Source organism: Salmo salar, chromosome ssa22, assembly GCF_905237065.1.
Source record: "Salmo salar chromosome ssa22, Ssal_v3.1, whole genome shotgun sequence".
In the NCBI taxonomy this organism is placed as follows: Eukaryota; Metazoa; Chordata; class Actinopteri; order Salmoniformes; family Salmonidae; genus Salmo; species Salmo salar.
The window spans coordinates 13,406,090-13,429,319 of NC_059463.1; the positions used below are offsets into that span (position 1 = coordinate 13,406,090).

The 23,230-nt window shown below is 43.9% G+C and overlaps 1 protein-coding gene across 12 annotated transcripts in view; it reads left to right on the forward strand.

Moving 5' to 3' along the window:
* LOC106582844 (band 4.1-like protein 1) overlaps window positions 1-23,230 on the forward strand; it is a 102,437-nt gene that overhangs the window by 65,104 nt on the left and 14,103 nt on the right. For 4 of the 12 annotated variants that reach the window (XM_014166347.2, XM_014166353.2, XM_014166355.2 and 1 more), the window contains exons 4-16: window positions 183-287; window positions 4,725-4,767; window positions 6,129-6,204; window positions 8,991-9,209; window positions 9,706-10,030; window positions 11,171-11,268; window positions 12,709-12,884; window positions 13,067-13,314; window positions 13,967-14,002; window positions 14,637-14,669; window positions 15,581-15,730; window positions 20,959-21,033; window positions 21,478-23,211. In XM_014166347.2, coding sequence (XP_014021822.1) covers window positions 183-287; window positions 4,725-4,767; window positions 6,129-6,204; window positions 8,991-9,209; window positions 9,706-10,030; window positions 11,171-11,268; window positions 12,709-12,884; window positions 13,067-13,314; window positions 13,967-14,002; window positions 14,637-14,669; window positions 15,581-15,730; window positions 20,959-21,033; window positions 21,478-23,211 — 3,318 coding nt within the window. The remainder of the gene's footprint in view (window positions 1-182; window positions 288-4,724; window positions 4,768-6,128; window positions 6,205-8,990; window positions 9,210-9,705; window positions 10,031-11,170; window positions 11,269-12,708; window positions 12,885-13,066; window positions 13,315-13,966; window positions 14,003-14,636; window positions 14,670-15,580; window positions 15,731-20,958; window positions 21,034-21,477; window positions 23,212-23,230) is intronic. The other 8 variants (XM_014166354.2, XM_045705794.1, XM_014166349.2 and 5 more) reach the window with 8 other exon arrangements.

Below are 23,230 nucleotides of genomic sequence, written 5' to 3' on the forward strand. Positions count from 1 at the left end.
GATACATTTGCAGTTACATGACACTCTTAATACACTTCCAAGAATACAAATGTATGCACGTCAACATAACCATGCAGTGTTGTTATGCTTTAATCAGTGAGGCCAGGTCACATGGTCAGAAATCTACTGAACCTTGATTGACCCTTGATTGTAATGACACGTGTGTCTGTGTGTTTCTGCAGAAGCACTGCAAAGGACAGGCCCTGCTGGACAAGGTGTGTGAGCACCTCAACCTCCTGGAGAAGGACTACTTTGGTCTGACATTCAGCGAGGCGGACAGCCAAAAGGTTAGTGCCTTGTCATGTAGCCTCTGTGACCATTCATGTACCCCCTCTCCTTCCTTCTTCTTCTCATGAAATACTGTCTTCGGAACAATCCCCATTCCTCTCAACATAACAACAGAAGACACAGCAGGCTCTGGCAATAGGGAGTCACTCCATTAGGAATTGGAAATGAAAAATGTGCATGCTCAGTCAGATTCAGATCAACAAGCAATTTATACAATTTAAGATAACATGGCGCCCTAAACTCCTAAGAACACATTTGAACACTTAATCATCATCAGCCTACATTAGACAGCCTGATTAGTGCTCCGCTGACGTCTGTACTTTTGAGAAAGGGTAATTGGAGTAGAATGGGTGTAATTATGGTTATTACGCAACTGGCTAAGATTTAGCTCTGAGACCAAATTGAATGGCCATGATAGTCAGCCTGTATTAAGTGGTATTAGGGTTGTTTCGAGGATGTGTGTGTTTTGGGTCTACCCTTCCTGTGTACACCTCACCTTCAGGGCAGGTATTGCAAATGGCAGTGATTGTGTAAAGATAGGATTTGGCATGTTGAAAGAGAACGGCCACTAAGGTGAGACAAACACACCCGTCTCCTGTCACTAATAAAAGCTTGTATAGGTCTCAGTAGTTACAGAATGACATGTTGTGACCTGATTTGTCCCAATTGGTTGAGATTTTTGAGCCCGTTCTGTCTGGAGAAGAGAAAGTAGTGTGTGTGTGAGGCAAACGTGGTAAATGCTGGAAGATTTATCTCACAGCATACAGTTGAAGTCAGAAGTTTAATACACCTTAGCCAAATACATTTAAACTCAGTTTTTCACAATTCCTGACATTTAATCCCAGTAAAAATTCCCTGTCTTAGATCAGCTAGAATCACCACTTTATTTTAAGAATGTGAAAAACTCAGTTTATTAGGTATACCACTCCATTCACCAAAATGGTTTGCTCCTACAAACAGTGATTCACGTGGCCATGGCTTGCTACAGTTGAAGTCGGAAGTTTACATACACCTTAGCCAAATACATTTAAACTCAGTTTTCACAAATTCCCTGTTTTAGGTCAGTTAGGATCACCACTTTATTTTAAGAATGTGAAATGTCAGACTAATAGTAGAGAGAATGATTTATTTCAGCTTTTATTTCTTTCATCACATTCCCAGTGGGTCAGAAGTTTACATACACTCAATTAGCCTTTAAATTGTTTTACTTGGGTCAAACGTTTCGGGTAGCCTTCCACAAGCTTCCCACAATAAATTGGGTGAATTTTGGCCCATTCCTCCTGACAGAGCTGGTGTAACTGAGTCAGGTTTGTAGGCCTCCTTGCACACACACACTCTTTTTCAGTTCTGCCCACAAATGTTCTATAGTATTGAGGTCAGGCCTTTGTGATGGCCACTCCAATACCTTGACTTTGTTGTCCTTAAGCCATTTTGCCACAACTTTGGAAGTATGCTTGGGGTCATTGTCCATTTGGAAGACCCATTTGCGACCAAGCTTTAACTTCCTGACAGATGTCTTCAGATGTTGCTTCAATATATCACTGAATTTTCCTTCCAATTATCCACATAACCTAATATCCACAGAATTCTCCTTGGCAAGTCTGTTAGATGTCCTAAACGACTTGCCAAAACTATAGTTTGTTAACAAGAAATTTGTGGAGTGGTTTAAAAACGAGTTTTAATGACTCCAACCTAAGTGTTTGTAAACTTCCGACTTCAACTGTAGGTACCTCTGAGAGAAGGTAGGCCCCCTCTTCAATACCAGGCATATCTGAGGGCAGCCTTTACTGTCTGGGGTCCTCGGTGACTCTAAGCCAAACAATACTTGATTGAAATGTCTTCCTCAAACTCCTCTCTGCCTCTCTTTGAGAATATTATGCCCACACCATTTGGGGAGAACATCTATTGTGTTTATGATTGCTTTGTGAACTTTGACTGCAGTGCATCCTGGCAGCAGAACGGTGAGAACAGTTGCTATTCCTGCTGGACTGCTCTACAGAGAGGAGACAAATGAGACAGTGCCTTTTAGTTATTGAGTGGTATTTGGCCCAGGCCGACATCAGAGAGATTCAGGAGGATAATAAATGACTGCTGTTGATTATGGTGCTTAGCACGCTGATTAAACACCAGAGGACCTCACTTGGGTTGTGTGTGAGTGAGAGCTTGTTAGTGTCTGTGTGAGTGGATTTCAGTTCATTAAATGCAAACCTCATCGGCCAAGTTGTGTGCGTGAGCGCTGCAAAATAATTTTACCCACACCAAGAGCTAAAATAGAATTTGGTTCTATTTGAGACATACCACACGCTGAAAGTCCCCTCCTTATTGGATATCAGTAAGATACAAACCCACGTTGATGCTTGTTTGACAAACAAGGAGAGATTAATTCAAGAACTAACTAAAAACTAACTAGGTTTCTCTTTTTATGTGTGGATTAATCGTCGGAGTAGAGAAACACGATTTTATATGTCTCTGGGTCAAAATTCTACAAAGAACCATCTAAAAAGAGGAACATGTGCATAACAGGTAAAATAACAACCCAATGTTTATCTCTAAGGACAAACCAGGCCCCCAGTGTCCGGTCTGGAGCGTGACGCCCAGAGCTCTGCTGGTTGGCTACTGCGTAGCATGCTAGAGGTGCCAAAAGCCCTGGTCTGCCCTAGAAAGCCTATGTAAATTACAATCACCAGAATGGCCAAACAATGTTTTTTTAGACGGCCATTTTGGCCTGTAAAATGTGTTTATTATGATCAAGTTTGATCCTCACAGTGAATTATTTGAAAGGTCGCTACAAATCGAGATATTTAATTAAATAGTGATCCATTCTGACTACTACATTTGTGACTTGGACCACCTGGATTTGGTCTTCTGTAGCAAAATTAGAAAATTCGTTTTATTTTTACATTGGATTAAAGTAGAGACTCAGAGCTACAAAATAGTATATCATACACTGCATTTTTGAGGAAGAATGGGAAAGTAATTCTGCTTTGAAAGTTGATAAACTTGTTTACTCACTTTTGAGAAAATGGCCTTTGAATGTTCTGGTATCTAGTGAAGAGCTCTTCTTTGTCTACACCCATTCAGCATCGTTCACACCCCCTTAAGCTTTAGCCCCACCCATCTCCTTTCGCTCTCGGAGAGTTCAGAGCGCACACTTGATGCTCTGGCCGATGATTTGTTTACCTCTGGATAACATGAAAACATGCTAACCAGCTCTGCTGGCAACAATTATATTACGTTTTTTTGCCGACGTTTACTGACACCGGCCATATTTAACGGGTTTTGTACACTTTAGCTAAGACATGTAGCTAGCTAGGTAAATGATGAACCTAGCTAGGTAAACAACGTGTAAGATCAGACACGTCACGTAACATTAGCTAACGAGCCAGCCAGCAAACGTTAGCTAGTTAAACAACAATGAACATAGTGCAAAATCATGCCGTTACTATCCTGCATGAATCTGCTGGGAGCTAACCAACCAGGTTCCATGTTAGCTAGCTAACATTAGGCTCTAACTAGCAAAGCAAACAGTTCTGGGATACTAATAATAACGTCATACACATAACATCAGCTAGGGAGCCAGCCAGCTAATGTTAAGGTTCGGAAAAGGGTTAGGGTTAGCTAAAATGCTAAAATTGTCCCTGATGCAACTAACATATCTAGCTACAACCAGGCCTGCCCTGAGAACAGACTTGGTTTCCATTAATGCGATGCTGCGAAATTGGCAGGAACACTCATGGTTTTCCAAAGATAGTATTGGAGACTGCGGTGCTGTTTCAACCTATTCCACTCCTGATTTTACAGTGATAGAGTGATACTGTAGTTGCTGCCAAAAAGACTTTCAACATTATTCAGCAGCTGGGATGTGCCACTCAGGCTCAGAAAGCTGGGAAGCTCACTGTCAGTGGTCAGGCACATGGCTGCCTGCACTATTATCCATGCAATAGGCGTATTCACACTTCCTGTTCAACTAACAGCACATGAGCATGGTGTGATTGTCAAAGAGCAGGCCATGACCTGAGAGATTTCACAAGGGACAAGAGGGTGTGCATTGAATGAGAAAGCGTTATCAACACAAGGCAGGAGGGAAAGTAGCTGTACAAAACTGTGCCTCTTGTGGCGAACGATGTCAATGTACATATCTGGTGTGATACGAGCTAGGATAACTGGCCGGTGGTAATTTACTGTCAAAATGGGCTGCCAGATGCTGGGACTGACACTCTCATTTCCTCATACTGAAAGTCTCAGTGGGGGAGGGTTCCTCCTGCTTCCTCCCTCTCCTCCTCATTCCATTGAACCATATGTACAGTGATGGCTTTCACTAGAAACACCATTTGCAATTAGAGCTGCGTAGTGAATCAGAGCATGGCAACAGGGTGTGCATTAGCCACGTCTCTCACAGACGCCTGTGAATGCTCTCTCTTCTGTCTGTCTTTCAGAATTGGTTGGACCCCTCCAAGGAGATCAAGAAGCAGATGCGCAGTGAGTATCCTTGGCCCACACGTAGTATACGCAGCACATTGCACAGACACATCACACCCACACACAGCGACCGAAAACACAGTTATTATTCAAATACTGTTTGTTTGTAAATGGAATCTGCTAAGTACTTATGCAGTAGAATGAGAAGCTGTAGGTCCATTTAAGACAATATAATGAGTTTATGTTTAGTATAAGCATGTTTCTATGCTATTGTTGTAGCCTTTTGCCGTAATTAAATGTTCTCGGACACTTTTATTGGTGATTTGGCTATGTCATACATGGGTCACACACAGGTAGAATCAGGAATTCCCCAAGGAAGCTGTCTAGTCCCCTTACTTTTTCAATCTTAACTAACAACATGCCATTGGCTTTGAGTAAAGCCAATGTGTCTATGTATGCCGATGACTCAACACTTTACATGTCAGCTACTACAGAGACTGAAATGTCTGCAACACAGAATGTGTGGCAAGGAATAAATTGGTGCTAAATATTAAAAAAACTAAATGTATTGTATTTGGGACAAATCATTCACTAAACCCTAAACCTCAACTAAATCTTGTAATAAATAATGTGGAAATTTAGCAAGATGAGGTGACTAAACTGCTTGACGTAACCCTGGATTGTAAACTGTCATGGTCAAAACATATTGATACAACAGTAGCTAAGATGGGGAGAAGTCTGTCCATAATAAAGCACTGCTCTGCCTTCTTAACAACACTATAAACAAGGCGAGTCCTACAGGCCCTAGCTTTCTCACACCTAGACTACTGTTCAGTTGTGTGGTCAGGTGCCGCAAAGAGGGACTTAGGAAAATTACAATTGGCTCAGAATAGGGCAGCACGAACGTACACAGAGAGCTAACATTAATAATATGCATGTCAATCTCTCCTGGCTCAAAGTGGAGGAGAGTGACTTCATCACTACTTGTTTTTGTAAGGTATTGACATGTTTAATTCCTGTCTGAACTACTGGCACACAGCTCGGACACCCATGCATACCCCACAAGACATGCCACCAGAAAGGAGTCTTCACAGTCCCCAAGTCTAGTACATACTATGGGAGGCGCACAGTACTACATAGAGCCTTGACTACATGGAACTCTATTCCACATCATGGGTTTTGTGTTGTAGATATGTAGTAGTAGAGTAGGGGCCTGAGGGCACACACTTAATGTGTTGTGCAATCTGTTGTGAATGTATTGTAATGTTTTTAAAATGGTATAACTGCCTTAATTTTGCTGGACCCCAGGAATAGTAGCTGCTGCTAATGGGGGTCCATTATAAATACAAATACATCACCTCAGTAATAGATGTCCAGTCAACATGGGCAGTAAACTCATCCCCTCTCCTCTCTGTCCTCAGCTGCTCCTTGGCACTTTGCCTTCTCTGTCAAGTTCTACCCTCCAGACCCCTCCCAGCTCACAGAGGACATCACCAGGTACTGTGGTCCAGCAGGGCAGCATGAAGAGGCACCCATATCATTTTCACACTGTATAAAAACTCAGATCATTAGGTACACCACTCCATTCACCAAAATGGTTTGCTCCTACAAACAGTGATTCACGTGGCCATGGCTTGATACAGTTGAAGTCGGAAGTTTACATACACCTTAGCCAAATACGTTTAAACTCAGTTTTCACAAATTCCCTGTCAAATTCCCTGTGAAATGTGAAATGTCAGACTAATAGTAGAGAGAATTATTTATTTCAACTTTTATTTCTTTCATCACATTCCCACTGGGTCAGGAGTTTACATACACTCAATTAGTATTTGGTAGCATTGCCTTTAAATTGTTTTACTTGGGTCAGGAGTTTGGGAAAAAACGGATTCAGGCTACTAATAATACAGATTTAATAGGGCCCTATATAAAGTATACACACACACACATATATATATATATATATATATATATATATTGAATCTGAATACTTTCCGAATGCACTAATATATATATATATATATATTAGTGCATTCGGAAAGTATTCAGACCCCTTCACCTTTTCACATTTTGTTACGTTACAGCCTTATTCTAAAATGGATTCAATTGTTGTTTTTTCTCATGAATCTACACACAATATCCCATAATGACAAAGAAAAAACTGTTTTTTTTATTTTGCAAAAATAAAAACTGAAATATCACATTTACATAAGTATTCAGACCCTTTACTCAGTGCTTTGTTGAAGCACCTTTTGATTACAGCCTCGAGCCTTCTTGGGTATGACACTACAAGCTTGGCACACCTGTGTTTGGGGAGTTTATCCCATTCTTCTCTGCAGATCCTCTCAAGCTCTGTCAGGTTGGATGGGGAGCGTCGCTGCACAGCTATTTTCAGGTCTCTCCAGAGATGTTCAATCGGATTCAAGCCCGGACTCTGGCTGGCCCACTCAAGGACATTCAGAGACTTGTCCCGAAGCCACTCCTGCATTGTCTTGGCTGTTTGCTTTAGGTCTTTGTCCTGTTGGAAGGTGAACCTTCACCCTAGTCTGAGGTCCTAAGTGCTCTGGAGCAGGTTTTCGTCAAGGATCTCTTTGCAATTTGCTCCGTTCATCTTTACCTCGATCCTGACTAGTCTCCCAGTCCCTACCGCTGAAAAACATCCCCACAGCATGATGCTGCCACCACCATGCTTCACTGTAGGGATGGTATTGGCCAGGTGATTAGCGGTGCCTTGTTTCCTCCAGACGTGATGCTTGGCATTCAGGCCAAAGAGTTCAATCTTGGTTTCATCAGACCAAAGAATCTTGTTTCTCATGGTCTGAGAGTCCTTTAGGGGCCTTTTGGCAAATTCCAAGTGCGCTGTCATGTGCCTTTTACTGAGGAGTGGCTTCCGTCTGACCACTTTACCATAAAGGCCTGATTGGTGGAGTGCTGCAGAGATGGTTGTCCTTCTGGAAGGTTCTCCTATCTCCACAGAGGAACTCTGGAGCTCTGTCAGAGTGACCATCGGGTTGTGAATGAAGCTTCACCATGGAGCTGTGAAGGGAACGGCACCTCCATACCTTCAGGCTCTGATCAGGCCCTACACCCAAACAAGGGCACTGCGTTCATCCACCTCTGGCCTGCTGGCCCCCCTACCTCTGAGGAAGCACAGTTCCCGCTCAGCCCAGTCAAAACTGTTCGCTGCTCTGGCACCCCAATGGTGGAACAAGCTCCCTCACGACGCCAGGACAGCGGAGTCAATCACCACCTTCCGGAGACACCTGAAACCCCACCTCTTTAAGGAATACCTAGGATAGGATAAAGTAATCCTTCTAACCCCCCCCCCTTAAAAGATTTAGATGCACTATTGTAAAGTGGTTGTTCCACTGGATATCATAAGGTGAATGCACCAATTTGTAAGTCGCTCTGGATAAGAGTGTCTGCTAAATGACTTAAATGTAAATGTAATGTAAATGTTCTTGGTCACCTCCCTGACCAAGGCCCTACTCCCCCGATTGCTCAGTTTGGCCGGGCGGCCAGCTCTAGGAAGAGTCTTGGTGGTTCCAAACTTCTTCCATTTAAGAACGATGGATGCCACTGTGTTCTTCAGGACCTTCAATGCTGCAGAAATGTTTTGGTACCCTTCCCTAGATCTGTGCCTCAACAAAATCCTGTTTCGGAGCTCAACGGACAATTCCTTCGGCCTCATGGCTTGGTTTTTCCTCTGACATGCACTGTCAACTGTCCAATCAATTGAATTTACCACAGGTGGACTCCAATCAAGTTGTAGAAACATCTCAAGGACGATTAATGAAAACAGGATGCACCTGAGCTCGAATCTCATAGCACAGGGTTTGAATACTTATGTAAGTAAGGTATTTCCGTTTTTTTCTAAAAACTGTTTTTGCTTTATCATAATGGGGTATTGTGTTTAGATTGAGGAAAACATTTATTTAATCCATTTTAGAATAAGGCTGTAACATAACAAAATGTGGAAAAAGTGAAGGATTCTGAATACTTTCCGAATGCACTGTATAAGCTCGCAGCATGCAGTCTCTCATACTTACAGTGTCAGTTTGCACATTAAAATATCACTGTCAAATAACAAAAGTTTGTGTTGAAAGACTTTGTACAGTTGTAATAATTTCAGTGCATATTTCACAGCTGTCAAAGAGTTCCAAATCCCACTCTACTTAGAAGGATTAGCTACATTTGGAATTCCACTGACTGTTATGGATTATCTTCTCAACATTCTTGTTGGAGCTTTGGCCAGGCCTTTTTTAACGTCTCCTTCTCCTTCACAGGTACTACCTGTGTCTGCAGCTGACAGATGACATGTTGTCAGGTCGTCTGCCCTGTTCCTTCGTGACCCACGCCCTGCTGGGTTCCTACGCCGTACAGGCCGAGCTGGGAGACTATGACACCGACGACCATGGCCCCGACTACGTCAGCGACTTCCGCTTCGCACCCAATCAGACGCGAGAGCTGGAGGAGAGGGTCATGGAGCTCCATCGTAACTACAGGTAGGAGTTATGGTTATGTCCAAGAGTATAATCTGAATACCAGATAATGATAGGGCCATGACTAGGGTCTTGTAGGTTTTCCTGGCCAGGTCACATGGTCAGAGAAACCTCTAGGCCCAGTTAGGTTTAGTTCAGTTGCATTTTTGTAGTAAATCCATTTGAGTTATATCTCCATCTCCCATTCATATGGAACCATTGGAGCCTGCTGATGAACCTTTGCGCAGACCGTGTCCAACAACATACCATACATATGTTGACAAATGCCACCACATTGCCCTGGTCTGTCATGGCTGTCTACATGGAGGCCTTGCCAACACTGTCGATACTTCCCAAGTCTCAGGGTCTCCCCCATCCCTTTCCTGGCATGGCCCCTGGCTTGGCTCTTGGCCAAGGAGTTATGGTAGAAAGGTGGAGGGAGAGACATGGGATTGAAAATATCATTCTTATCATTTTGAGTATTCAATTGGTTCTCCCGTTCTCCCATTTTTGGTTTCAGGGGTATGACTCCAGCTGACGCAGAAATCAACTTCCTGGAAAATGCTAAGAAGCTATCCATGTATGGGGTGGACCTTCATCATGCCAAGGTATGCTGTTACATAAGACATTTTGTGAGTCTAAGTTTCTATGTGACTGTGCAGGATTATTTATTTGGTCTTTGGCTGCTCCAGGATTCAGAAGGGATTGACATCATGCTGGGCGTGTGTGCCAACGGGCTCCTGATCTACCGCGACCGCCTGAGGATCAACCGCTTCGCCTGGCCAAAGATCCTTAAGATCTCCTACAAGAGGAGCAACTTCTACATCAAGATCCGGCCTGGAGAGGTAAGCTGAACCAAGTTAGTGGCTTCTCTGTACATTCTTAGAAAAAAAGGTTCCTAAAGGGTTCTTTGGCTGTACCCATAGAGAACCCTTTTAGGTTCCAGTTAGAAAGAGTTCTACATGGAACACAAAACGGTTCTACTTGGAACTAAAAGGGTTCTACCTGGAACCAACAAGGGCTCTTCAAAGGATTCTCCTCTGGGTGTAGATGAAGTCTTAGCCCCTTTCAAAATGAACATGAGACATTAACATTTATGCAGTATGCACCCCATCATTTCTGTTATAACTGGAAATGCGTCCTGCTAAAGATTGTGAGGAAACGGATGTGTGGTTTTCCAGAGAGCTGGAAAATATTTAGGTCCCCCTAATTTTGCTGCTCCACAGGCTTAGAATCTATAGCGTGCCTTTCTCGCCCAGTCTCTATTCAGTTCTTGCTGCACTGCAGCCTCAACCTCTGCAGCCTGGTGAGCTCAGCCCCAGCCCAGAAGCTCAGCCCATTGTGACAGGCTGTCTGGCCAGGGCTGCTAAAGTGACAGAGGCCCACAGTGAGCCTGTGGAAGAGCAGGATAAAGAGAGCCTTTAACACTGCCAGTGCAGCTGCAGCAGCACCCAGAATAGAGGGATGAAAAGTATAAATATAATCATGAAAATTGAAATGCTACCCTCATGTTTGTCTCCACTGTTTGAAAATGGTCATTTCTTAGCCATTTGCTTGGCTCAGCGCAGGAATCTGTCTGGTGGTTGCAGGGCTGGAATTTCAGGGAGAACAGATTACTAGTGTACATACTTGGGAGTTTTAACCTTGCTTGTCAGTCATTTGGCTTTGGAACAGGTGTCTGTGGGTTTACAGAAGTGAACAGTTTCACACTGTGTCTGTTTGTTTAGAGCTTGTTTCATCTCCTGAGTGACAAGCAGGCCGATTCAGCGAATCTATCTGAAAAGCATGAACTTCAAATTGTGACCGTTTGGAATAGGAAATAAAGTGATGATACATTACAAAGTTGTTTTTTAAGAATGTATCATGTCATACAAAACGGCAGTCTCTTCTTCATACACACATACCTGCTCCTCTCTCTCTTCCCTCCTTCCCTTCCTTTCGGACTTCCCCTCTCCCTCTCCCTCTCCCTCTCTCTCGCGAACCAGTACGAGCAGTTTGAGAGCACTATTGGCTTCAAGCTTCCCAACCACCGGGCGGCTAAGAGACTATGGAAGGTCTGCATCGAGCACCACACCTTCTTCAGGTAAGAGCAACTTCAGGTATCTAAATCCCCTCCCTTGTAGCCCTCTTGTACCTCTGTTACGTTACCCCATGCAAGCCATTTCTCCTTAAGTCCTCTTGATCTTTAGGCAGCCAAATATAACCAAACACCACTCGCTTCAATCGTGTTCCCATCTCTCTATAGCTTTTTCCCCAGCCGCTTCCAGCACCTGCTGTCTCACTGGCCGGGGAAGCTCAGGAGTGATTAGAGCACAGCTTTGATCAGGGCTCTCTCTCCCTGTAGGCATCATCCACAGCAGGCTTTTTGTTCCACAGCAGCCAGCACTACACTGAGGCTCGGTGTTTCCTTCTCTGTTTTGTGTCTTCGTCTTCATGTTATGACTTGTGTTTCTCTGCCTGTGCTGCCTCAGGTTTTGAGGAATTCACTGTAAGGGGAATAAGCAACCATGTAGCCTAGTGGTTAGAGCGTTGGGCCAGTAACCAAAAGGTTGCTGGATCGAATCCCTGAGCTGACAAGGTAATAATCTGTTGTTCTGCCCCTGAACAAGGTAGTAAAACGACTGTTCCCCGGTAGGCTGTCATTGAAAATAAGAATTTGTTCTTAACTGACTTGCCTAGTTAAATAACAAATAAAGTATAGAGCAAGGGTCCTAAACTTTTTCACTAGGAGCCCCACTTCTAGCATTTGGGAACATCCTGCGCACGCTCATGCGCCACGTCTTTTTCTATGGGCACAAGCACTGTTCATGATGCAAACTGTTCACAGCCCTCTTGTTGGTGGAGAGAATTTTGCAGGTTTAAATTCTTATTTCCTGCAATACTACACATTTTGTCATGGGTTGCATGGAAAAGTTTGCCGTTTTAAGCAAATTTTCTCGTAATTCTATACATTTTGCCATTTCTATGTATTCATGTAATATCTGAGGAACTGAAAGTCTGAAAAACTATGTGCAAAAAAAAACCTAACTGACATGGGTTAGTTGATCTGGACATTTCTGACAAGTTATAAATAGCTCTGACTGATATGACAAGAGGAACTGATGATGCACTACCCAATTTTGAAATTACACCTTGTGCATTCTACTATTACAACTTTGAAGAGTACGTTTAAAACTGGACCGAGTTTAGGAACCACTGTATAGAGCAATGTTTTCAAGCAGGTCCTGTTGCTCTAACACAAGTCCAGTGCTCTCAGCATTTTACAAAGCCGTTTACTACATTCAGTAATTACTCTCATACTTATATCTGGTATTTCTCTTAATAGTATTGCTGTGAAGCAAGGATGGTGAATTTCTCTTTCACCAGTATTTTTAAGTTAACCCTTGTTGTTTTTATAACGTTGCAACCAAAATGCCACACAATCAGACAATGAAGATGTTCCTGAATCTTGATTCTCCAGGTTAAAGTCTCCAGAATTAGGGCTGATGAATTCCTCTCTGTCTGTGGACTATAACACCTCCAGGTTAGTGTCTCCAGAGCCTCCTCCTAAGGGCTTCCTGGTGATGGGCTCGAAGTTCCGCTACAGTGGGCGAACACAGGCCCAGACCCGGCAGGCCAGTGCCCTTATAGACAGGCCCGCGCCACACTTTGAACGATCCACCAGCAAGAGGTACCTGCTGTCCCGCAGTCTGGATGGAGGTAGATACCATGGTTGTGTTACTCAAAGGCTACTCACACAAGTGACAATTATGCAAAGTGAATTATATTATGAAATATCAGTGGCTATGGGATATTTTTTAGATGCGGCTATGTATGTATATCTAGTGCTGGATTGTTCCCCTGTAAAAAAAAACTGTCCCACTGTGCCTTTGTCTAACCAGCAGAGTTCTCCCGGCCAGTGTCGGCCATGTGTGAGAACCAGGATGGTCTGTCCCGGCACTGCGTCAGTGAACACCCCCACCTCCACAGCCCCTCTGGGGACGAACAGGAGACTGAACTGGAACCACCCAGTCTGGAGCAGGACCAAGAGGACCATGAGGAGGATCAGGATGAGGAACGGGATCCTGAGGAAGACCAGGACCAAGAGGAGGCGGGTGTCACCACCCCCAGCAAGAAGAAGGAGATCAAGGTACTGTTAGGTGAATGGGAGGAAGGGTTGATAGGGTAGATGATTTATGATACCGCGGTTGTCATATCTGGTTCAGAGGGTAAATGGCCCAACCTCGCATGGTTGACAGATCTATATGTTTTAGCCAATTCCTCTAACATTCCTTAGACTACATGACATAGGAGTTGGATAAAGCACAAACAGATCTGTTGACCCAGGCTCAGCCTACTTGTCCCGACTTGCAATGCAGGAAAGTTCTCCTGTAACAGGGTGATCAAATTAGGATCCTGCATCTGTATGGAAGCTTAGAGAGTCACACTGCTCGTGTGGAGATCATGTTTTTGTCAGGGTGGATCTGTATGTCTCAGTGAAGATGGTAGTGACTGCAAGGGTGCTGGAGTGTACCGCTGGAACTTTTCGGGTCGCTGTGACGTTCCCTGCTGGGGTTTAAAAAGCTAAAGATTTGTCAGAACTAACTCTGCTCCCTCTCTGCCACTCTTTGGCTCATAGGCTAACCGTTATGGCTCACTATCCCCACTAACTGTTGTATCGAACCTTCACTTCTCTCTCATAATGTCAAGCCAACTTAACCTCTCCTGCTGCTGTTCTTTCTTGCTTTCTCTCCCTGTCATTCACTAACATGCTCTCTCTCTTTAACCCTCGCTGACTAAAGGAGGATGCTGGGTCCCCACTTGACAATATACAGGAGGTATTTGGTGTCTTGTGCCCTGTCTGTCTCTCTGTTAGTCTGTCTGTCGGTCAGTGAGATTGTTCTTTGCCTACCTGTCTTGTTGTTTAGTAATCCTGCATATTCCTGTTAAACTAGCAGTGATTGGCCGACAGTGAGTCATCTTCTGCACCGTGTTATATTTGTTTGCGCCCAAAGTATTACATTGAAGCTGCAAAGCCTTCATTTTCTGCTGGTAATGCAATATTTTATTTCCTTCTAGAATGAACTACGGTTTTGGTAGAGCTGTATTTTTAGTTAGCATGAGGTGGTGCTCAAATCAAATAGACCTGACAAAGTTCCCCAATGATCATTCAACTATCAGAACAAGAGCCTAACTACAAGGATTTAACAGGCAATTCAATGTGAACATCTTAAGTCAGCCTGCATGGTTGTGTATGTGTGAGTTCCTTGTTTGTGCTTCTGTGTGTTTGTGTCTACTGCTGCTGCTGTCTTGTGTCCTGTCCGGGTTGCTCAGTCCTGCATCTGTCTGCCTGCCTGACCTCCTTGACTCACCATCTCTGCTCTTCCTCTCTGTCTCTGCATCCTCCCCCGCTCCCCTTACCCCGCTCCACATGCCCCTGTCCCTGCTCCTGCCCCAACTCCGCCCTCTCAGTTGGACCAGGAGACAACCCCTCGACACAAGGAGGTACAGCTCATTGTGCTGATGATCTATCCAGAGTTGGAGTCTGTTCCAGGTCTATTCAATTGGACATTGACATTTCTTCAGCAGTTAAAATCAGTTCTGTAATTGACTGGAATTCAGATGGAATTGATTTCAACCCTGGTTCTGTCCCAGTGCTTCATGACCCACTCAACTGAACAAGTGGTCTCTACCAAAATCTCATGATACTATTTGCAGAGTATTGAACATCATGGAACACTGCAATGTATGACTAGGACTAGGGGAGAAAGTGCACTGAAGCTCCATTTCCTCTCTAGGTGCCTGTAGCATTAATGTGATGGCCCTATTGTTGCATGGAGATGCAACCAGCCTTCATATGAATTAACAGCATTCACTTAAGTCAGCCTTCAATTGATAGGCAGGTACAGTCAATGAAAATGAATATTAGGCAACAGTAGACTAGCTAGCTAGTCACTAAGATGATTTATTAGGGCATTCAGTTGTTTTAATTTTGTGTTTGTTTCATTTTAATAAACAATCCAAAAAGTTAGATAATTTAATTTCCGTGGGTTTTAATAGCATCCCAAATGCCATGTTCATTAATAGACAGACTACTGAACAGAATAGCAATGCGATAACAGCCCACAAACAATGCACTTGATGCATGTGCTGAATCACTAAGTATTAAGACACATTAGTTTAAGTCATTGTGTCTTTTCTTGTGTGCTGCCTGCAATATTAATGTCACTTTGATGTATTATTTCAGATCACGTTCCGCTCGTCCATGCATATCAAGTCATAATGCAATTGAATTGAGTGACAGTGTGATTACTACAGTGGTAATTGATATAGATGTCAAATGAATGTATATTTCTCTCTCCTTCTCTCCCAATCCTCTCTAATTATCATTATCTATCCCCTTTTATTCAATACAGTTTTTGGATAAGTCGGAGGATGTCTTATTGAAGCACCAGGCCAGTATCAATGAGCTGAAGAAAGCTCTGAGGGGGCCCAACAGCAAGCTGACGAACCGTGAGAAGCGTCTGTCAAGAACGTCCCCAGGCGGCACACCCGAGAGGAAGGCTGTGAGTGTGGGATAAGGGTGGTGAGGACCAGCGGTCCACTGGAGCACGGGTGGAGGTTGAGAGATTCACAACCTTTAACCTATGTACCAATTCTCTACTGTATGCCATGAATATATCACTGATAATGCCTTAAAGCTGCAATATGTAACTTTTTGGGCGACCATGACCAAATTCACATAGAAACGTTAGTTCTAGATCTGTCATTCTTAGTACAAGCAAGTACTTTCGGCTTTGTACACCAGTTTTAAACAGCTGAACATACAATATTTTTGGTTATGGAAAATACACTGCTCAAAAAAATAAAGGGAACACTTACACAACACAATGTAACTCCAAGTCAATCACACTTCTGTGAAATCAAACTGTCCACTTAGGAAGCAACACTGATTGACAATAAATTTCACATGCTATTGTGCAAATGGAATAGACAACAGGTGGAAATTATAGGCAATTAGCAAGACACCCCCAATAAAGGAGTGGTTCTGCAGGTGGGGACCACTGACCACTTCTCAGTTCCTATGCTTCCTGGCTGATGTTTTGGTCACTTTGAATGCTGGCAGTGCTTTCACTCTAGTGGTAGCATGAGACGGAGTCTACAACCCACACAAGTGGCTCAGGTAGTGCAGCTCATCCAGGATGGCACATCAATGCGAGCTGTGGCAAGAAGGTTTGCTGTGTCTGTCAGCGTAGTGTCCAGAGCATGGAGGCGCTACCAGGAGACAGGCCAGTACATCAGGAGACGTGGAGGAGGCCGTAGGAGGGCAACAACCCAGCAGCAGGACCGGTACCTCCGCCTTTGTGCAAGGAGGAGCAGGAGAAGCACTGCCAGAGCTCTGCAAAATGACCTCCAGCAGGCCACAAATGTGCATGTGTCTGCTCAAACGGTCAGAAACAGACTCCATGAGGGTGGTATGAGGGCCCGACATCCACAGGTGGGGGTTGTGCTTACAGCCCAACACCGTGCAGGACGTTTGGCATTTGCCAGAGAACACCAAGATTGGCAAATTCGCCACTGGCGCCCTGTGCTCTTCACAGATGAAGCAGGTTCACACTGAGCACATGTGACAGACGTGACAGAGTCTGGAGACGCCGTGGAGAACGTTCTGCTGCCTGCAACATCCTCCAGCATGACCGGTTTGGCGGTGGGTCAGTCATGGTGTGGGGTGGCATTTCTTTGGGGGGGGCCGCACAGCCCTCCATGTGCTCGCCAGAGGTAGCCTGACTGCCATTAGGTACCGAGATGAGATCCTCAGACCCCTTGTGAGACCATATGCTTGTGCGGTTGGCCCTGGGTTCCTCCTAATGCAAGACAATGCTAGACCTCATGTGGCTGGAGTGTGTCAGCAGTTCCTGCAAGAGGAAGGCATTGATGCTATGGACTGGCCCGCCTGTTCCCCAGACCTGAATCCAATTGAGCACATCTGGGACATCATGTCTCGCTCCATCCACCAACGCCACGTTGCACCACAGACTGTCCAGGAGTTGGCGGATGCTTTAATCCAGGCCTGGGAGGAGATCCCTCAGGAGACCATCCGCCACCTCATCAGGAGCATGCCCAGGCGTTGTAGGGTCATACAGGCACGTGGAGGCCACACACACTACTGAGCCTCATTTTGACTTGTTTTAAGGACATTACATCAAAGTTGGATCAGCCTGTAGTGTGGTTTTCCACTTTAATTTTGAGTGTGACTCCAAATCCAGACCTCCATGGGTTGATAAATTGGATTTCCATTGATTATTTTTGTGTGATTTTGTTGTCAGCACATTCAACTATGTAAAGAAAAAAGTATTTAATAAGATTATTTCTTTCATTCAGATCTAGGATGTGTTGTTTAAGTGTTCCCTTTATTTTTTTGAGCAGTATATATTTCACAGCGGTTTAGATTGTACAATGATTCTCTACACTATACTTGCTTATTTTGTTACATAAACTGAAATTAGGCAAACTATTAGAATTTTAGCAACCAGGAAATGGTGGAGCGATTTCTGCGTAGTGCACCTTTTTAATACTTCTGTTTAAACTGCCCTAACGTTTGATGAAGAGGCTGTGTATGACTGACAGCATTGATATTCCAGTCTTACAGTTGACTCTCCTAGAACCCAGTATGCTTGGAGGTCAACAGAGGAGAACATGTTTTTATTCACAGGGAAACAGACAGTACTGGGGTTTTGTGTTTGTGTGCTTTTGAAATAATCTACAGTCTGATGTGAAACCAATAACTGTCTTTTTGACCATGACTTTGAAGGACAATAATAATTCTTCAAGGTATTGTAGGTGGTTATTTATTGTAGATACAGTTGAAGTCGGAAGTTTACATACACGTCAGCCAAATACATTTAAACTCAGTTTTTCACAATGCCTGACATTTAATCCTAGTAAAAATTCCCTGTGTTAGGTCAGTTAGGATCACCACTTTATTTTAAGAATGTGAAATGTCAGAATAATAGTAGAGAGAATTAATTATTTCAGCTTTTATTTCTTTCATCACTTTCCCAGTGGGTCAGAAGTTTACATACACTCAATTAGTATTTGGTAGCATTGCCGTTAAATTGTTTAACTTGGGTCAAACGTTTCGGGTAGCCTTCCACAAGCTTCCCACAATAAGTTGGGTGTATTTTGGCCCATTTTTCCTGACAGAGCTGGTGTAACCTCCAGCATCTTCACAAGGTCCTTTGCTGTTGTTCTGGGATTGATTTGCACTTTTCGCACCAAAGTACGTTCATCTCTAGGAGGTAAACCGTTCAGGATGGAGACACGTTCTAATGGCTGTGTGGTCACATGGTGTTTATACTTGCGTACTATTGTTTGTACAGATGAACGTGGTACCTTCAGGCGTTTGGAAATTGCTCCCAAGGATGAACCAGACTTGTGGTCTACAATTTTTTTTTCTGAGGTCTTGGCTGATTTCTTTAGATTTTCCCATGATGTCAAGCAAAGAGGTACTGAGTTTGAAGGAAGGCCTTGAAATACATCCACAGGTACACCTCCAATTGACTCAAATGATGTCAATTAGCCTATCAGAAGCTTCTAAAGCCATGACATCATTTTCTGGAATTTTCCAAGCTGTTTAAAGGTACAGTCAACTTAGTGTATCTAAACTTCTGACCCACTGGAATTGTGATACAGTGAATTATAAGTAAAATAATCTGTCTTTAAACAATTGTTGGAAAAAGTACTTGTGTCATGCACAAAACCGAGTTGCCAAAACTATAGTTTGTTAACGAGAAATTTGTGGAGTGGTTGAAAAACGAGTTTTAATGACTCCAACCTAAGTGTATGGAAACTTCCGACTTCAACTGTAGATATTGCTGCAGACTCAGACCCAATCTATTGGATAGTGTGATGGTACTGCTAAAATATACGGAACAAAAATATAAACGCAACATGCAACAATTTCAACAATTTTACTGAGTTACAGTTCATATAAGGAAATCAGTCAATTGAAATAAATTCATTAGGCCCTAATCTATGGATTTCACATGACTGGGTAGAGGCTCAGCCATGGGTGGGCCTGGGAGAGCATACAGTAGGCCCACCCAGTTGGGAGCCAGGCTCACAGATTGGGGAGCCAGGCCCAGTCAATCAGAATTAGTTTTTCCCCACAAAAGAAGCCGGATGTGGAGGTCCTGGGCTGGCGTCTGCGGTTGTCACGTTGGTCTGCGGTTGTCAGGCTGGTTACTGCCAAATTCTCTACAACAACGTTATAGTAGAGAAATTAACATTAAATTCTCTGGTAACAGCTCTGGTGGACATTCCTGCAGTCAGCATGCCAATTTCACGCACCCTCAAAACTTGCGGAATCTGTGGCATGGTGTTGTGTGTCAAAACTGCACATTTTAGATTGGTGTTTTATTGTCCCCAGCACAAGGTGCACATGTGTAATGATCATGGTGGTAATCATTATCTTGATATGCCACACTTGTCAGGTGGATGGATTGTCTTGGCAAAGGAGAAATGCTCACTAACAGGGATGTAAACAAATTTGTGCACAACATTTGAGAGAAATAAGCTTTTTGTGCGTATGGAACATTTCTGGGATCTTTTATTTAAGCTCATGAAACATGGAACCAACACTTTAAATATTGTGTTTATATTCTTGTTCAGTCTAGATCATAAGAACACATTGAATTAGAAAAAAATGAAATCATGTTCTGCGTTTATCATTGAAGGAGGGTGTTTGTGGTCATACGCACATCCTTAAAAACAAAGGTGCTGGGCTAACAAAGACCACTAGTAAAGAACAAGAAGGCCCGCACATTGTTGAAGCTTCCAATTCACCGCTTTATTGACGACGGATCTTCGTTTGTAGTAAAATCCCTGTTTATTTAGAGATGGTAGAAAAGTGATTCTGCAATAACTTGAAGAGAAGATGTGCAAAATCTGGAGATTTACTGAATATGAGGCATTAGAGCAACAACCATCTCAAACGTCTGCCCACCTTGATTGCCTGACAGTTAAAAATCTTCCCTTTGTGTCAGAATGCAAAAGCCCCTGCCACTTTGATCACTTTCACATTGTGATTGTACTGTTAAGATACAAAGATAGTACTCTCCAGTGTAGCTCTGTCAATGCAGTCTGTTTCCAGGTATTTATGTAGTCTACTGACACGTTCACATCTGCTCTCTGAGAACAATCAGATTATAGCCATAGAGATTATCATCAGACGTCCTCGAGGGCATGAAAACGCCATCTGTCATGTACCTACATAGATCTGAGGGAGCGACGCTATTGTCCTGATTTGAATAATGACAACGTGTGGCCTGAGAAATCTCTCTATCCTGGAGGAGTCCAACTCGGAGAGATTCAGAGGAAATCATAAAGCCTTTGATGTAGTTGCAAATGTTATTTTTGCATTGCAAATACCTTCTCAGTTGGTTATGTGGATTTGGGAGCTGCAATGTGCAGGTGGAAGCTAACTATGCCCATGTTTCGTTATTTGATTCAAGATTCATCTTGATTGGCTCTTAGATTTCAGATAGGACTTTGATTCAGGAGAGTCGTACAGTATTTTTGGAAAATCCCTTGTCTCCCTAGCCCCTTGAATCAACATTTCTTCCCCCTTTCTATCCTTCACTTTCCTTTTCCCCTTTCGCACGAAATTACCAAAAGTTGGATAGTATGCTGTGACAAAGAACCATACAGTTGGGGCTCATCTAATAGCTGTTCTCCTCCCTCTCTCTTCCCCCTCCACACCTCTCCTGGCGGGTAACGCTCGGCCCCCCATCAGGTGGGGGGCAAGGACCCAGTAAACAGCTTCTCTGTAGAGGGCTTCTTCCAGAAGACTTTGGTGACTTCCCCAGAGGTTGCTCTTCACTTCCTCTTCCTCTCTCTTCTAACTTCTACCTCATAACATTCTGACTGTACTGTAGTTGACCATTTATCTGTAATGAAACTGTGGCCTGGTACCATTTTATAGAAATACTGCTCACTCAGATATATCTGATATCCCTTGCATCTTGTTGTAATCTGACCTGCTGCAGTCATTGTGTCTGAGAAAATATTTTAAGAAATGCAATAACCAACATATACATTTTGATGTAAAATGTAACATTTCGATGTATGATTGCAGCAATTGAAGCAGAAATGATTAGCAGATTACAGTCTATGAGCATGCACCTAGCATCTACATGGAGGATTGTAGAGGATCTATTTGTACAATAAAAACACATCTCTTTACTGAAGCTGTTAACCTATGTTACAGTTCAGTTGGCACCTCTAACTGTGTTTAATCTATATCAACATGTAGGGCTCTGAGGAGTGGGTATTGATTGAGAAACAAGACACTTATCAACAGAACCGTGACTGGAAGGCCGAGGAACAGAACAAAGCTTCCACCTCGCCTCCCCCATTAGTCCCGGATTCCTCTTGGGAAAGGAAGAAAGAACTGGAAAAAGAGACAGAAGTAGCCAAGATGATTCATGTCGAGGCTACAGGGGAGGATGGGCCAGAAATGATAACAGATATTGATAACTTTCCTTTGCCCAAAACCACAAGGGAAGCCCATGATGAATGTTCTGAACCGCGGCTGACTAGCAACAGCCGGTTCATGGTGGAATTAGCTGAAACCACTGAATCTTCTGATGATGATACACAGTGGAAAGTACCTCCAGCAGATGACTCTGGTGCAAAGAATGACATAGTCTCAGACCCAGACCCAGTATCAACCCCAGTCCCATTCCGAGACTCTAAGAAGGATCATCAACCCCACAGACACAGACAAAAGAAGAGACCTAATAGTTTAAACCTGGGAATGTCAACAGAATTCGTCTATGAGAAAGAGGGCGCCGGCTCGAACGGCGAAGAAGACAATGAGGGATCAGACTGGGAGGACAGTCCTACAGAGAAGACAAAGGTGGGACTAATAGACCGCCCTGAAGACAGAACAACGAGAGAGGAGCCAGACGACCAGTGTTGGGGGACGAGTGTGCTGATGAAAGATGAGGAGAGATCACCAGAGGCAAAATGGACGGAGAAAGTGGTGTCTGCCGCTGTGTGTGAAGATAACAAGATGGACCACATTACGTCAATAGGAGAAGACAAGGAGACTCTGGGAAGTGCTGTGGATGATCCGGCAGGGTGTGATGAAAACGACCAGGCTATGAGCTTCATCACCGATGAAGTCCAGCCAGCAGATGAAGTGCTGGGCTCTGTCAACGGTCCTGATAAGAAAGAATGGGATAGTTTAGCAGAACAGGTTAAAGAGTTTGATCGTAGAGAGAAGAGCATGACTGACAATAAAGAACACATAGCAGAGGTCAAACTGAGGGTGGTCAAGACCCATGAGCGAAAAGCCAGTAACTCTGGGGGGGAGGACATGGAAGGTCTCATGTCAGAGGTCAGGGGTCAGAGAAGGTCTTTTCAAAGACTATCAGGCAGCAGTCAGTCAGAAATAACTAGGATCGTTCCTCTCAAACCCGAAAGGTCAAAGAGCTTAGCATGCAAAGATGAGCAGGACAAAGGGAGTCAGGAGACTGAGTCTGAGCTGATTGGAGTTTTTAGAAGAGAGTACAGATGGTCAGGGGGTTTGTCAGAGGGACCCTCAGACATCAACCGGAACGACGCACCCACCTTTCATCCAACATTCACCCTGCCTACATCATTCATAACAACCAACACTAGTCCAGCAAGACGGACTCACTCCCCAACCACGTCACACAGAGAAGCCACACAGATACAGGGCAGCTTCTGGGGTCTGGAAGGCTTGACGAGAGTCGAGGCTAAAACTGAAGAGCTGGTCCAGGAACAGAGCAGCACTGCCTGTGACGATCCCTTTCAGGTGGCTAGAGAAGCCATAGAGAGTAATCAGCTTCTCAGCTTTAAGGCCTCAGTTCCAGCTCCAGCTTCAGCGATTCCCAGAACAGCACCTCCTGCCCCTCCAGTGAAAACACGGAAAGCCAGAGAGTCTGGACTCATACTCCGGAACATCAACCGCAATGCTAGCAGGGAGCCTGGCCTGGATGCTGCCAAGAAGAGACACTCGGTAACTTGGCTTTTCAGTC